This window comes from Stegostoma tigrinum, chromosome 24 (assembly GCF_030684315.1).
Source record: "Stegostoma tigrinum isolate sSteTig4 chromosome 24, sSteTig4.hap1, whole genome shotgun sequence".
Lineage (NCBI taxonomy): Eukaryota > Metazoa > Chordata > Chondrichthyes > Orectolobiformes > Stegostomatidae > Stegostoma > Stegostoma tigrinum.
In genome coordinates this window covers 16,248,330-16,264,920 of record NC_081377.1, presented here as the reverse complement: position 1 = coordinate 16,264,920, position 16,591 = coordinate 16,248,330, and the positions used below count along the sequence as shown (strand labels likewise).

At 39.7% G+C, this 16,591-nt stretch overlaps 1 protein-coding gene across 1 annotated transcript; it reads right to left on the bottom strand.

Moving 5' to 3' along the window:
- Nucleotides 1–419: 419 nt before the first annotated feature.
- LOC125465162 (gap junction beta-3 protein-like) lies at nt 420–9,633 on the bottom strand. The gene is made up of 2 exons (XM_048558368.2): nt 9,437–9,633; nt 420–4,709 (listed from the first exon to the last, which is right to left on the bottom strand). The coding sequence occupies exon 2, from the start codon at nt 4,679–4,681 to the stop codon at nt 3,917–3,919; it is 765 nt and encodes a 254-aa protein (XP_048414325.1). The 5' UTR covers nt 4,682–4,709; nt 9,437–9,633; the 3' UTR covers nt 420–3,916.
- Between the last annotated feature and the right edge of the window lie 6,958 nt (nt 9,634–16,591).

Sequence of the window (16,591 nt, the reverse complement as noted above, 5' to 3'; positions counted from 1 at the left end):
GGGTGGGAGTAAATTTGTAAGATGGATAAAATGGTAATCAATTGACTGCTTTGTCCTGGATGCTGTTGAGCTTCTTGAGTATCATTGGAGCTGCAGCCATCTAGGCAGGTGGAGACTATTCTATCACACTCCTGACTTGTGCCCACATGGGGCTTTGGTGACTCAGTGAAAAGTTGCTCATTGTAGACTTCCCCATCTCTGACCTGTTCTCTGTGCCACAGTATTTTGCATGGCTATCCCAGTTTAGTCTTTGGTCAAGGTAAACCATAAGATCCAAAACCTTGACTGCTGTCAACCTAAGCCCAACTTCCCTGGACTTAGTTAGGCATCTCTCCACACAAAAAAAAACTTGTGCAGAGGTTGAGAAAATGGTTCAACATGAGAGTTAAACTCTCAGCAGCTTGGTTGGAAACTCTTAAACATGGTGTTAAGCTTCTTGCTGAGCAAAACAAATAATGTTTGTGACTCCATACATTTAAAACTATTTATTTGCAACCTGCACACAGCAGTAACAATATATCAAATGTAACATGTAACATAAAGATAGAAAAAAAATTATATACACTTTTTGAGAGTCTTTATGTCTGAAATTCAGGCTCCAGGGCTATTTCCTTTTATTGGTACAAAGTTTGAATGGTCACTTCCAGACACCACTTGAGTTTTTCATTGAGAGATGAAATCTAATAATAGATAATAACACCATTGCCCTCTCATATTCCAACATTCAGCTTTTTCTAATGTGCAGCTACAACCCAATTCAGGATGGCAATTTCTTTCATGAAATTATTCTTCAAAAGCAACTTGTTGACTTAGTATTGTCATGGTATGGAATGTACATGGTATAATGTACATAGGACATTAATGTAAGAGAGTTTTACTAAGTGGTTGTGGTTCTGAAAGAACGAAAGAATCTTAAGCTAGGTCAGTGACCTCCCAAAATCTCAGTGCTTAAGGATAATTAAAATTCATCACAGTGGTTATAATAGTGGGTAAAGAGTGATATGGAAAATGTCTGATGTACATTTAAGATGCTGGGGCTCCACTAATAAGACAGCAATGGGCTGTTTTGCAGAGATATGCTCATGAGTATTGGCTCCATTTTGATAACAAGAGCATGGATCACGGTATGTACAGGCAGAATATCAGGCCAAGTCCAATTTGACACAGTTTGTACTGAAATCCTACTATAAATAAATAATAGAAGCATGAGGGCCTGTGTTGTGCATAATCATAGCCATATTTAATTTCTACAATCCATGATTAGTACAAAAAGGTCAATAAATATTAATATAAAATAGTATAGGTTGGGGAAATCAGCACATGCCTATTTGTCAAATCACCTGTTATAATGTTTAATTGAGGCTTCCATTCACAATTGAATTTATAACAGCAGCCATTTGAAGTGATACCCTCAGGCAAGCCCGACAAGTGATTGAGTTGTTTTCTGATTCTAAGCCCTCTAGCAGTACTCTGCAATGTTGCAAATGACAACAAAGATCACAATTAGATTAATTCTGAATCCTCAATATTGTACTGATTTGAATGGAGCATGCTATGTTAACAAGTCACTCAATGAATGTCTTTGTGGACCACTGCAGAAGTTCTAGGAAATTGTAACAGTGCAAGTGATTTAAAACCTGTAACTATCTGCAATTTTTGTATTAAGAATTATGATGTACACCACTGAAATGGTTTAATGAGGGCAAGTTTTCAACGAAATTCAATGGTGAGGCAATAGTTGCACTATGGTTATTGAGCTAGTAATCCAGAAGCCATGACTAATGATTGAGTAACATGATTTCAAATCATACTATGCCGTCTGGTTTATTTAAACTTCATTTTTTAAAAACAAAAATGAGATTAAAATGCTGTTATTAATAATGGTGACCACGTAAAAACTCCCTGAGTTCATTAATATCCAAACTTTAGGGAAGGCTTCTCTATTTTGAAGTAGGCACGTCAGCAATAAATGTGCAGTACAATACAATCTGGATGAGTATGAAATAGCTATGTAAGCCACACAGTTAAATGTTGGGGAACAAGCTCTGGCTCTGCCAGTGATAATGAACACATTCTGTAAACAAAAATGTAAAGTAATAGAAACAACACTATATACAAAATTGTTTATTATTTGTCTAAAACTGCAATGTCCTCTGTCTGCAGGCAGTGTGGCAATTTGTGCTAAAGTCTTTATTTCATGAGCAGTACAAATACAATTGTTTTTGTTACAGTCGGCGTTCTTAATGACTTAACCTGGTATCCATATGTATGCATTGTGCCATAGTGCCATTCTCTTAATCTTAGTAAAGATAGTTGAGCGAGAAGACCAACCAAATTGCACTAAGGCTCTTCCCTGACAGTGTAAAACTGTTGATAATGCATATGCAGCTCTTCGCTAAATAAAAATTGGATGCTAATTAGGCAGTGATGTGCTTTTCCATTCTTTCCATTTTCTGTGCTGTGTGTGCTTGTCAGCAACAGATTGTCTACATACTAGAGACTTCAATCATCACTCATGAAACCACATTCCCATCATCTCTCTCTAATAAGAGTGCAGCCCTATGGTTTGGTAGGAGTATGGTGACATTCCTCTTTCCCCACCTCTTGATATATTACCAGAAGTATTTCCAAACTGTAAACAACTGCTGCATCTTTGTTTCTGAATCTTGAATAAAGTGTTCACTGTGACCTTTTTCAATTTGCAAGAAAGAAATGTTTTAATTTCTGTTGCACCTGTATTCACTTATTGTAATGTAGAACACGTGGGTTGAATTGTGCATTGAAGGATCCCACAAATTAATTACACCTTTGTTTTGTGTTGTTCACTCAGGAATTATTATTAGTCAGGAATCATCTACTCAGTGCTTTTTTAAAATAATACATAAAAATCCCTTACATCCATGTGAGGAGGCAGGCAGGACCTTGACTTAACATCTCATCAGCAAGATGGCACTTCCAACATTACAGCATTGTTTCAGCACTGAACTGCGATACTCAGTTTAGATTGCTGAGCTGAAAATCTGAGGCATATTCGATAGTGACTTTATAAAATCAAATTCTGATCTCAATACCTATAACTGGTATCTTGGAATCACTTTGTGAAATTTGCCTCACTTACAAAAAGGCCCATTGATTTATACAGTGTAGGAGACAAGTTCTATTTTTAATCCGGAGATTTTCTGTGATTCTCTATACTGGCATTTTATATAGTTCATGGTGTAAATCGTCTATTATTTCAAATATTTCATAATCCTCCACAATACTTCTAGGGTTTCCACTGATAGTTCAACATCGCCTGCAGCAATTGTTCTTCTTGTCTGCGTACATTTCAGCTATGGCTGTAGTGCCATAACTATCTTATCTACCGTGATGATGTGCTTTCAGCACTTCACTTGCTTGCCTATGCTCTGCTCATGTCCTTTTTACTCTACGGATGAACTGATTTTCTCCAAATCCTTGATTGTCTCTTGATGAACAGACTCTATCCATATTGTTGCTTATCCAGTGGTAACATTCCATAAGCTATGCATCTGCTGGTCCAACGAAAACACAAACTTGAGCAATGTTTCCACGTTCCATTCGGGACTTATCATTCGTAAAGACATGGATTGAAAAACTTGGAGATAATTCAAAGACTTGCCCCCAATACTATGTTGAAGCTACAGGTTATACTTACTCTTAATACAATGAAAAGCATTTCACCTGACATAGAAAGATGACAGTCAAACTGAATTTGGTATGAATATTCATTCTTCGCCAGTCTGATACAGATGGCTTTGTGCAGTCCTTGCTGATTGAGTCCTATTTGTTTATGAGCATAGTATCTCTTTTGGTGAAAATAAGCCATTGTTCATGTTAAGCTTTTCCAAAATACGTCATTGAAAACGATTTTGGTATTGATTGGCAACATTGCCTGTTAGGCCTTGTGGTTGCATTCTTCCAGCATAATCCCATTCTCGAGAGTACCTTTACGAAGCTCTTTTCCTCTTAACTTTGCCATGCTCTCCTCTTCCCTTACATTTCTCCTGTTGCAGCATCGAAAGCATCGTTTGAAAAGTAGGTATAGTATTTCAGATATGTTGAGGATGGTACAAAGAGCTGATCCTCCAACCATGAAGTATGTGAAGATCCTTTTCTCAGTTGGCTTGGCAATGTAACAATCAACTATATTCGGACACGGGAACATGGAACACTTGACAAGGCGAGGTAAATAAAAACGATCATAAATTCGATGAAGTATATATAAGAAAGTGATTTCGAAACCGGTTTTAAACACTAGACTGATCAAATAGGTCCACCAGAGCCCACCATGTTTCTTCCCTGTGTTTTTGTATAATTGGGAACAATTCTCACCATACTTCAATCTGTGCTTCCGTTCCCTCTCTTTTCGGTAGGCTACATGAAGGACAACCATCAGGGAAGGTGTGGTGATAGAGATTAGTTGCAGAGCCCATAGACGAATGTGGGAAATGGGGAAGTAATGGTCATAGCAACTATTTGGACAGCCAGGTTGCTGGGTATTGCAGTCAAAGTCACTCTGCTCATCTCCCCACACACTTTCTGCTGCCACCACATAAACCAATACTCGAAAGATGAACACTACAGACAGCCAGATCCGTCCAAAACCAGTTGAATATTTATTCACTCCGCTGAGCACACCTTGCAGAGTCCCCCAGTCCATTGCACCTGGAACTTATTCACTTGTCAATCTGAAACAATAAGAACAGCAAAAAACTGAACAAATGCTTTTCGTGTTTCATTTGTTTAACGGATGAGTTAGGTCCACGAGATATTAACATTGGCGAACAGAATGGATGACACATGGAAAGCCAAGCATTTGGAGGGACAATTTTAATTATACCTGGTTAAAAACACAATTAGATTGCCTGCCATTTTATACCTGCCTAATTTTACACTTCACTGGCATCCATGACATGTAACAGCTCGCAATACATTCACAGTCAATTGATCTTGGGCGAGCTAGGTTCAAATTTCACTGTGTGAGCTGGGTTCAAATTTCAGCATCGCTGGCTGGCCAGCATTTATTGCTAGTCCCCAGTTGCCCTTGAGAAAGTGGTAGTGAGCTGTCTTCCTGAACTACTGCAGTCCACCTGCTGTGGGTGGACCCACAATGCTATTAAGGAGGGAAATCCAGGATTTTGTCTTGGAGGGGAACACGAAGGTGGTGATGTTCCCAAGTATCAGCTGCCCTTGCCCTTCTAGATGGAAGCAGCTGTGGGATCAAAAGATGCTGTCTGAGGATCTTTGGTGAATTTTGTTCTAAGATCAACCCAACGCAATAAGAATCTTCTCCAGAGGCCCATGGAAAATTAGATGATGCAGCAAAAATGTTGCTGTATTTTCCAACATCTATGAAAGAATTGTTGAGAATAATGGCAGTATCCATTGAATATGCAATAGGTGAAAGGAAATCTGTAAGTTCTACTTGTTGTGCACTTGAAAGTTTGAGGTTCTGGGAAATATAGAGTGGAGAAGGACTATGATTGATCCTAGTTTTAAAAATCAAGACTTAAGCACAGGCTTATGAAGGTAGAATTGTTTGTAGTGTGGAAAGAGAATTAAATGATAATATGATTGAAAAAGTTAACATAATTGAATGTATAGATTACATAAATCAGAGTAGATCCTTAGCTCAGCAAAAATAGTGCAGATTTACACTAGTTTTTATAACATTGTATGTTAATATGCCAATCCCAGAAAGGAAGTCAAAACTGATAATGGATTCTTAAAGTTTTGGAGCTTGAATTTAAAATTATATTTTTACTGTTAAAGAGTTGTTTGGGAATTAATCTTGAAAAAATTTGCACATTTCATAATGATAACCAGGTCAGTGTGGTAAAGGATGATGCCACCAAGAAATAGAGTAGTCAGGAAGGAAAGGAGTGTTAGTGAAGACAGGTGATGGAAAAACAGCTGCAAAATATTCGTAGCAAGCTTAACAACTGCTTTGTTTTAAACAAGATCACCACAACCTCAAAACATTCGCTATTAACTTTTTGCTGACCCAGCTTGGGAATGTAGAAGTTCTTTCCTTTTTCTGGCATTGTGCTTAGAAGGGGAAAATTCTATCAGATCCCAAAGTATTACAAAAGGACAGAAGAAATGTGTCCCAAGTCTGCGAAAGACGCCAATTTAGACGGCACAATTAGTAGTGATGGTGGGAATGAAGTTACAAAATAACATTACTAGATTAAGTGAATAGGCAAAACTATGGCAGATGGTTTTTAATGTGGGCAAATGTGAGGGCATCCACTTTAGATTCACAAAAGTAGATTAGGTTATTTTCTAAATGATGAACAAAAAAAGGTGTGGAAAAGAGGAACATAGGTCCAAGTGCTAAAACCATTAAGGATTAGTGCATAGCCACAAAACAAAAAGCAATGGAACATTGACCTTTATCTTAAGGCAGCTGGATTGAAAAAGTGCTAAAATTTCTGCTAGCTATACAACATTGTGGTTTCTCCATTTGGACCAGTACAATCCATTCTCGGCACTACAAAATGAAATGTTGGATGAAAAGCATTAAACTACAAGGACAAATAGTTAAACTGCTATTTCCTGAACATAGAAGATTAAGCAGCAATGTAATTGGTATAATCTATAAGGAAGATTAAAAGAAATGAAAGGGTCATGTACAGAGAATTTAATCCTTCTGGAGAGGGAGTTGAGCGTGGATGGTAGAGTGTTAAATTCAGAGCATGTTCGCCCAGGTAATGGGTCATAATCAAGTCAAGATTTCAAAACAGAAACTGCATGTCTTTTTGTTTTGGCTATCTGACAAAATATCACAAAACTGAAGTGGGAGGAAGTTGATAAGATATAGACAAGCCATGATCTAATTGAATGGCAGTACAGGCTTAAAGGGGTGATGGGCTGCTCTTATTTAGAGGTTCCTAAAACAAATTATTTTGTGTTTTGGTGATATATGTAAACAGGCTTGGCCAGGTCTTTTAAAGGTCAATAGTCCTATTGGGTGGTGATTGGAATGCTATGTGTATATAGCTAGGCGGCAAGCCTTTAATACCCACCAAACAACCATACTACTGAGGATGAGTGGTAATGATGCTCTGCAGTACACTGAAGCTCTGGACTACAGCACTAAATGACTAGGCATGAACTATACCTTATTCACCAGCTTCCTCATTGACAGGAAAGATGTATTGCTTTCCATTTCAGGGTAAATTTTATCTGATTTGGATTCTAATGCGACCATTGCCACTTGAAATGGGTCTCCATGTTGGTGCCAATGCATTTTGCCTGCTATCCAAAAGTAGATTGAACTAATGGTTAAAATTCTGTATCTGGCCTGGTAGCATGGTGCGGAAACCAGGCTGCCTAATGACACTCGCCATTGTAGCTTTTTTGATTCTTACAGCTGGAAACAGATTGTAGGAACTGTTTGGAAGTACAGTGAGTGAGTTAGCGATGGTATTCTCATCAACAATTAGCGATCAATCAACACTGAAACACATAATTGTTGGTAAAAAGCTTTGGACTATCCTATGGTCATCAGGAGAATCATATAAATCCAAGTCCTTTTTACCCGAACTGAAATCACAGCCTCTGACCCAAAACAAGTTCAAGGAACAAAGAATTTATTCAAAAACTCAATACGTCTTGAGGTATTTTACTGCCAATTAAGTACTTTGAAGACTTATCATATTTATAAGGTAGGAAATACAACATTCAAACTGCTCACAGTAAAGTTCCACAGACAATAGGCTAGACAGTAATGTGAGGATGATCTGTGTTAGCGATGTTGGGTGAGAACTAAACACTGGCCAGAACACTGCAGGACAGCTCTCTTGCTCTTCTTTGAAATGGAATCATTTACGTTCACTTGAGATGGCAGATATTCTTCAGGTCTCACCCAAAAGACAGCAGGTTTGACAGAATAGCATTCTCTCAGCAATGTGCCGGTAAGGTTCCTGAAGCTAATGTTGAAGCCTTTACTTTCTAACCTAGTCAGAAGTCTCACGACACAAGATTAAAGTCCAACATGTTTAGTTGAAATCACAATCTTTTGGACTGCTGTTCCTTCGTCAGGTGAGCATCCTTTCCCCAATAGAAAAGCCATTAAAGACTTGTGGAGGCATTGACAGTGGTAGACACAGTTAGGTAAGGAAATTGATATTGAAATAAATCTTAATGAAGGTTGATAGGAAGGGAGAGAAAGGGAGATTCATTCACATATTGTTGACGGTTTAGCAAGAGTCATAATTGCCAACAGAAGGATTATTATTGAGCGGCACTGTGAAAAACAACAGCTGCATTTAATCTCTCAACACAGCAAACTCAAATTGTGTTCAACATAGCTCTCTATTCCAGGCCAAATCTGAATTAAGCCTTCCGATTCATTGCTGATTCAGAGGAAAGGATAGCACACGCATCAGCCAGCTTTAAAGTAAGATTGCCAGAGGCCTCGGAGTTAAACTGTTTTTCAGCCTTAATGGCACGCCATCTGGAATTGTAAAAAGAGAGGGAGACAAAATCCTCTCGGAAAAAGCTTAATCAAGTACCCTTCATCAATTAAAGGTGTGGTGCCAAGTATCTGAATATAGTTTAGCGGATACACAGCAACTTGGAAAATTGTACTCTCATAGGAAGAATCAGGATTCAAGTTTCTGGCTGGAGAGCTTTCTCTCAAAGTCCTTTATATTTTCAAACTAAAATACAATTAAACAACAAATTAATGGCGCAGCAGCCTACCGTCATTGCACCATCAAACGTATATAAAAGTCATGATTTAAACTGGTGGACTTTCTGTTTGGGGAAACCCTTAAATGCATTTCAGTGGGTTCTCGTCACAAAATGTTAACAGCAGCAAACCTCAGAAACATAGCAGGATGGTCAGCGGGAGTTTTCTACTCCATATCACAGCCACCACTTCAAGACGCAAGACAGTTCCCATAAAGTGTGGAATAAATAAATCAGCCAGTCGGATTCTTTCTGGTGACCATTCGTTTAAATTTAGTTGACGTATTTTTTTGGAATCAATTCAGCGGCATTTTAGGTGCTGTTACTGTACCTGTTTTTAATTAAAATGCAACATCCCTCAACTTAATGTGTTTCAACAAGGAAAGTCTGAAGAGATTAAAATCACTCAAGTGATACACTTTTCTTTGAGCTCCGGAGATACTTCAGTTTTGATTAATTGTAAGTAAACATTCCCGTGCCCAAGCTTTACTTTCATTTCCACGGACTGGTAGGGTGTCAGATTGGAGACTTTTAAAACGCTGATCAAACACTTGTGTCATGTGAAAGTACGAGTTTAAAAGAATTTACAACATTAGCTAAGACAAAGATCGGGCTCAATAGACAGGCTAGTCCTTTCTATCTTGTTCCAAGTCGGATTTGGACAGGGGGAACACAAAAGTAGACAGCAGAAAGTGTGTTCACGGGAAAAAAAACTTACCAGCGAATTCAGCAGCTTCCAAGCTCCAGAAACTATTGAAAAGTGAAGAGGCTCCGGTCGGTCGCGGACTATCTATTGGCTGGGTTTCAGTTCTACTCAAGTTGTACGTACACTTCTCATTATTCCGGGGTGTGTCATGATGTAATTCACTACATGACACAGCAGAGAACTGGGGATCTTTTCTGTCACGCTACAAGTTTACAGGCAAGGTGTCATTAACATGTAATGTAATATCCCCCTGGAAATAGCAATCCACAGCGATGAGGATAACTTTCCTGCTTTATTTGGAAAACAGCCATTTGCAAGAGGATTTGAAGACAATTCTGCTATTGCCACAAACCGCAGAAGTGGGATGTGGAAAGTTTCACAACTTTGCTGAGGCTATGCGGTAATTGCACATTTTTTGTAAAAGAACAATTTCAGTGCACTTCACAGAATCTTTTAACCACTTACAACCAGCAAATGTTTCAAACATTCCCAGTTCAGTTACAGCATGTTCTGAATGTTAGAGAAAGCATTCCCTACTTCAGCCATAAGTGAGGCAAATCCATCTTCAATTTCCATTTCCATTTTCTTCACCAAATAAACGTCATTGTGACAAGACTGATAGTTTTGAGTCCTGAGGAAAGCTCACTCTACCGGAAAGATTTACCCTGATTTCTCTCCACAGGTGCTGTCAGACCTGCTGAGCTTTTCCAGCAATTTCTGTTTTTGTTTGTGTCGATCTTGCGTTTTCCTTCCACTGCTCCCCAATTTTACCGATCAAATTGGAATCAGCACGACATGATGTTTTCCATGATAAACACTATTTTTCAATTCCTCTCCTATTAAAATTAGCAAATAGATGAAAAGATAAATGATAAAACATCTGAAGGTGTTTTTCACAAGCGTTACACAATAAGTCACGGAAGAAGAAATCAGACGACCAAAATTGGTCAAAACTTTAGATTTTGACCATTTCTGAAAGAATGTATGGGGAGCAGGAGATGTGTAATATCCAAGGGTTTAGGACCTACAGGCATATGACCTCTTAAATAGTATTGTCAGCTTCATTTTGAATCCTTAGATGGAACAGAGGGAAAACTCATTTGACTGAACTGAATTTACGACAATGTCCTAGAATTGAATGGACACTTGAGTTCCATAGCTTTAAAATGAGAATAACAAGCAAATAATACTCCAATTAAAATAAATATATACCATAGCCTAATGTATGTCAGGAAGGTCACTATGTTCTGATGCAAGGTCATCGATCTGAAACATTAAATGTGCTTCTTTCTCCACACATGCTGCCTGAATTACTGTGTGTTCCCATTATTTTCTGTATCGGATTTTCTGCATCCGCAGCAATTGTTGCAGTTTTGATGGTCAACAGGCTGCATTTTACTAATTGGAGTCAGGAAAGATTAAGCTTTGGATCAAAACCGTGATGTGGAGGTGCCGGTGTTTGACTGGGGTAAAGTCCTTCAACTGATGATGGGGCAGCACTTCCAAAGCTTGTGATATCAAATAGATCTGTTGGACTGTAACTTGGTGTCATGTAACTTCTGACTTTGGATCAAAGAATTTCCTCAAGCATTGGAGCTGAATACGGGGCAGCAACGACTTCACAATTTACTGGACTTTTGGTCATCAGCCTTTTGCTGAGGTTCAGAAACTTGGTGACATCTAGTCTACCTGCTGCAATTGATTTAGAAGGTCTACAGGCATCATTCATTTTAAATTATAAAGTTCACTGAACTGAGGATTCTTGTGGGGCAGTGGTAATGTCCCTACCACTGAACTAGGTGCCTAGAGTCCTGTCTGAACAGTTTGATTGAAAAATAGCTGTTCACTGTGAGCTGGAACTGGCCTGTGGCACAGTTGGTTAAAATGTCAAGTAAGAAGGTAATCCTGAGTTCAGATCCCAATAGTACCTGTACCTGACTCTCAAAACTTCACTGTTAGGGCTCTTGAGTTGAAGTGGTAGTATCCCTATCTCCGAACCAGAGGTTTCAAGTTCCATCCGCTTGAACAGAGTCATTGTATGGTGGCTGTTGTGCAATAGTAGTGACCCTCCCAATGAGCCAGGAGGTCTGTGTTCAAGGCTCACCCACTCCAGAATTGTGCAATGACATCTCTGACCAGGTTGCTTAGAACATAACTTCACCCTGAATTGGTAGTGCTCTTGTAGCACCATGGTAGTGATCCTACATCTGGACCAGGAGGCACAGGTTTGGTTTCATGTATCACCTGCCCCAGAGGTGTGATCAGAAAATACCTTTACCGCAATTTACTCTTAAAATCTTTGAGGAAGTAAATTCAGTAAATTGTTCATCTGGAAAATATGAACAAGGACAGTCAAAAATGAGTAAATAATTTACCCAGTTACCTCATGAATAGCAATTTCAATTCTGAGTCAGTAGGTTGAGGGCTTGAGAAATACTTTAGAGATTTGAACAAATAATCCCAGTTCATAGTCAGTGCAGTAGCGATGGGGCACTACATTGGCAAGTGGTCTATTTTTCAGTTACAAAATAATCTGTAATTCTCAAGTGAATGTTAAAATTACCTTCCAATGGCAAGCAAGGGCATTCTCCTTCATAATCACCTCTCCCCCAACCTGTGCAGCCAACTCCACCAATAAATCAGATAATCTGGTCATTTATCTCATTTCCATTCATGGAACCTACTGATTACATGATGGCTGACACATTCAACATGTAGCAATGTTTTCAGAACGCTTCATCAGACAGAAGCCTTATCAATTGCCCTGAGGATGTGAAAGATGCTACATAAATGTAATTTTTTGAAGAAAAATGCTCCGTTGTGATACTGAGATAACATGGTGTGAAGCTGGATGAACATAGCAGGCCAAGCAGCATCAGAGGAGCAGGAAAGCTTGCTCCTGTGATGCTGCTTGGCCTGCTGTGTTCATCCAGCTTCACGCCGTGTTATCTCAGATTCTCCAGCATCGGCAGTTCCTACTGTCTCTGTTGTGTTACTGTTGCTTTCCTGCTGATGGTGCTGTCGCATATCTCTTGGGTGCTCGCTTAGGATTATGGATGACTTGATTTTCTTCACTTTGGTTTGATGATTTCTGAGGTACTTCATAAGTCCAATGTGTGATCTGTAAATTCTTCCCCATGATGTACAGGTGGCACTTGAAGGGTTGGGTAGGTCGTTGTTTGGAGGTTTTGTGAACTCACGTCAACATCTTGACTTTCCCTTAGCTCATTTCTGATAGCGTTCCAATTGTTTGGTGCCTTCTGAATGAGCCTGCTGCAGTTTGGTGGGTGACAAGGCATGGTCTCCATGGTGTGACAGATATGTTTCACCTCCTTAAAGATGGGCGGCTCAGTGGTTAGCACTGCTGCCTCACAGCGCTCGGGACCCGCGTTCGATTCCAGCCTGGGGCGACTGTCTGTGCGGAGTTTGCACATTCTCCCCGTGCCTGCGTGGGTTTCCTCCGGGTGCTCGAGTTCCCTTCCATAATCCAAAGATGTGCAGGTCAGGTGGATTGGCCATGCTAAATTGCCCATAGTGTCCAGGGATGTTTAGGTTAGTTGTTTTAGGCATGGCAGATACAGGGGTAGGGAAATGGGTCTGGGTGGGATGCTCTTTGGAGGGGCTGAATGTCCTATTTCTGCACTTAGGGATTCTATGTTATCCCCAAAACCTTTAGACTGGTTTCCTGAGAGTCTTCTCCCACAACAATGGCCTCAGGAATATAGTGTCAGGCATATGAAAAACATGTTTAATGAAGCTGGCTGTGAATTTTCAGTCCTTGATGCTCAGCAAATGGCTTCGGAAGATGATACCCTTCTCATTAGATTTGGTGGATCTAGTGAAGGTATCATTCCTCCAGCATCTTCTCAATTTCAATTTCAATTTCGCCACCTTCTGTCGTCACAGTTACTTGGAGCTACTCACTGAGGTATCTTATATTTTCCCAATGCCAAATACATTCAGCCATTCTGCAGCAGAAATTCAGGAACCAAAGAAGTGCCGCTTGAAGATCGCAGAGATTTTTAGCCGACCTGTTCAGAAACATTATGTCGTGTCGGGGGAAGTGGGACTTGAACCTGCGCCGCCAGGCCCAGAGCTAGACTTTTCTTACACCAACTTTCCACAAACCCACATACTCATGCAAAGGTCTTGAACACTGATGCTTTGTCCTGGCTCAAGTTGCGATGCCTCTGCATACTTGTTGATGAGGCTCATGTACCATTTTCTCCTTTCTTTCCAATGATACATTGTGTAACGGAAGAAGTAGATGCATCTGTCCTCCAGTCTTGAAAGTTGCTGGCAGAGGTAAACCATTGCCTCGAGAAGTAATATTGGATTTAACACAGTTACCTGAAAATCCTATCAGAGATAATGGGAACTGCAGATACTGGAGAATCCGAGATAACAAAGTGTGAGAGATAATGGGAACTGCAGATACTGGAGAATCCGAGATAACAAAGTGTGAGAGAGAATGGGAACTGCAGATACTGGAGAATCCGAGATAATAAAGTGTGAGAGATAATGGGAACTGCAGATACTGGAGAATCCGAGATAACAAAGTGTGAGAGATAATGGGAACTGCAGATACTGGAGAATCCGAGATAATAAAGTGTCAGAGATAATGGGAACTGCAGATACTGGAGAATCCGAGATAACAAAGTGTGAGAGATAATGGAAACTGCAGATACTGGAGAATCCGAGATAATAAAGTGTGAGAGATAATGGAAACTGCAGATACTGGAGAATCCGAGATAATAAAGTGTCAGAGATAATGGGAACTGCAGATACTGGAGAATCCGAGATAACAAAGTGTGAGAGATAATGGGAACTGCAGATACTGGAGAATCCGAGATAACAAAGTGTGAGAGATAATGGGAACTGCAGATACTGGAGAATCCGAGATAATAAAGTGTGAGAGATAATGGGAACTGCAGATACTGGAGAATCCGAGATAATAAAGTGTCAGAGATAATGGGAACTGCAGATACTGGAGAATCCGAGATAACAAAGTGTGAGAGATAGTGGGAACTGCAGATACTGGAGAATCCGAGATAATAAAGTGTGAGAGATAATGGGAACTGCAGATACTGGAGAATCCGAGATAATAAAGTGTCAGAGATAATGGGAACTGCAGATACTGGAGAATCCGAGATAATAAAGTGTGAGAGATAATGGGAACTGCAGATACTGGAGAATCCGAGATAACAAAGTGTGAGAGATAATGGGAACTGCAGATACTGGAGAATCCGAGATAATAAAGTGTGAGAGATAATGGGAACTGCAGATACTGGAGAATCCGAGATAACAAAGTGTGAGAGATAATGGGAACTGCAGATACTGGAGAATCCGAGATAACAAAGTGTGAGAGATAATGGGAACTGCAGATACTGGAGAATCCGAGATAACAAAGTGTGAGAGATAATGGGAACTGCAGATACTGGAGAATCCGAGATAACAAAGTGTGAGAGATAATGGGAACTGCAGATACTGGAGAATCCGAGATAACAAAGTGTGAGAGATAATGGGAACTGCAGATACTGGAGAATCCGAGATAACAAAGTGTGAGAGATAATGGGAACTGCAGATACTGGAGAATCCGAGATAACAAAGTGTGAGAGATAATGGGAACTGCAGATACTGGAGAATCCGAGATAACAAAGTGTGAGAGATAATGGGAACTGCAGATACTGGAGAATCCGAGATAACAAAGTGTGAGAGATAATGGGAACTGCAGATGCTGGAGAATCCGAGATAACAAAGTGTGAGAGATAATGGGAACTGCAGATGCTGGAGAATCCGAGATAATAAAGTGTGAGAGATAATGGGAACTGCAGATACTGGAGAATCCAGGATAATAAAGTGTGAGAGATAATGGGAACTGCAGATACTGGAGAATCCGAGATAACAAAGTGTGAGAGATAATGGGAACTGCAGATACTGGAGAATCCGAGATAATAAAGTGTCAGAGATAATGGGAACTGCAGATACTGGAGAATCCAGGATAATAAAGTGTGAGAGATAATGGGAACTGCAGATACTGGAGAATCCGAGATAATAAAGTGTGAGAGATAATGGGAACTGCAGATACTGGAGAATCCAAGATAATAAAGTGTGAGAGATAATGGGAACTGCAGATACTGGAGAATCCAAGATAATAAAGTGTGAGAGATAATGGGAACTGCAGATACTGGAGAATCCAAGATAATAAAGTGTGAGAGATAATGGGAACTGCAGATACTGGCGAATCCAAGATAATAAAGTGTGAGAGATAATGGGAACTGCAGATGCTAGAGAATTCCAAGATAATAAAATGTGAGGCTGGATGAACACAGCAGGCCAAGCAACATCTCAGGAGTACAAAAGCTGACGTTTCGGGCCTAGACCTCTCTGATGAAGGGTCTAGGCCTGAAACTTCAGCTTTTGTGCTCCTTAGATGCTGCTTGGCCTGCTGTGTTAATATCATGTGGATTTCATGAGGTTCCCCAGATTGCTGATGCTGATGAAATTGACATGTTTCACATGACTTGATCAAGTTGATGGATGTCCTAATTGATACGGGACAATAGATGAATTCATGTGCCAATCTCCTGGCTTTTCCTGTGCCTATGTGACCAATGTGTATATAGTCATGTATATCTCTTGGTGCACACTTTGTGGAATAATCACTTGTTTGACTTTGAAAATTACATTCCTTGAGAATCATAGTTCGTCTTAAAATGTGCTTGTTCAGAGGCCTGTTGAATGTGTTTGCACCATCCACAGATAACAATCATCCCTAGCTATTGCAGCTGGATATCATCAGATGCAGCTTGCTGAATTTGCTCTGCTTTGTTATGACGAGATTATGGACACTATTTTGTAACTTAGATTTGATAACATCCCCTTGCAGGTCTAAACAATATTTTTGTTCTTAGTCGGATTTGGCAGTCAGCTCAAAGCATTAGGAATTAGTCAACTGTCAGCTTGATTTCTTTAGTACGTCAATGTCATTCCCTTAGATCTTCATAACTGGTCATGGTAGTCTTGAAAGTGCATTTGTGAGAGGTTTTTGATAGATCATTTTTAATATTTTATAGTTGTTATGATCAATGAAATGCTCATGAAATAGATGCGTGTGGAATCTTTGAGTTCCAAAAAATAACGCAAGAGTTCCCCCTTCTTTGTTGG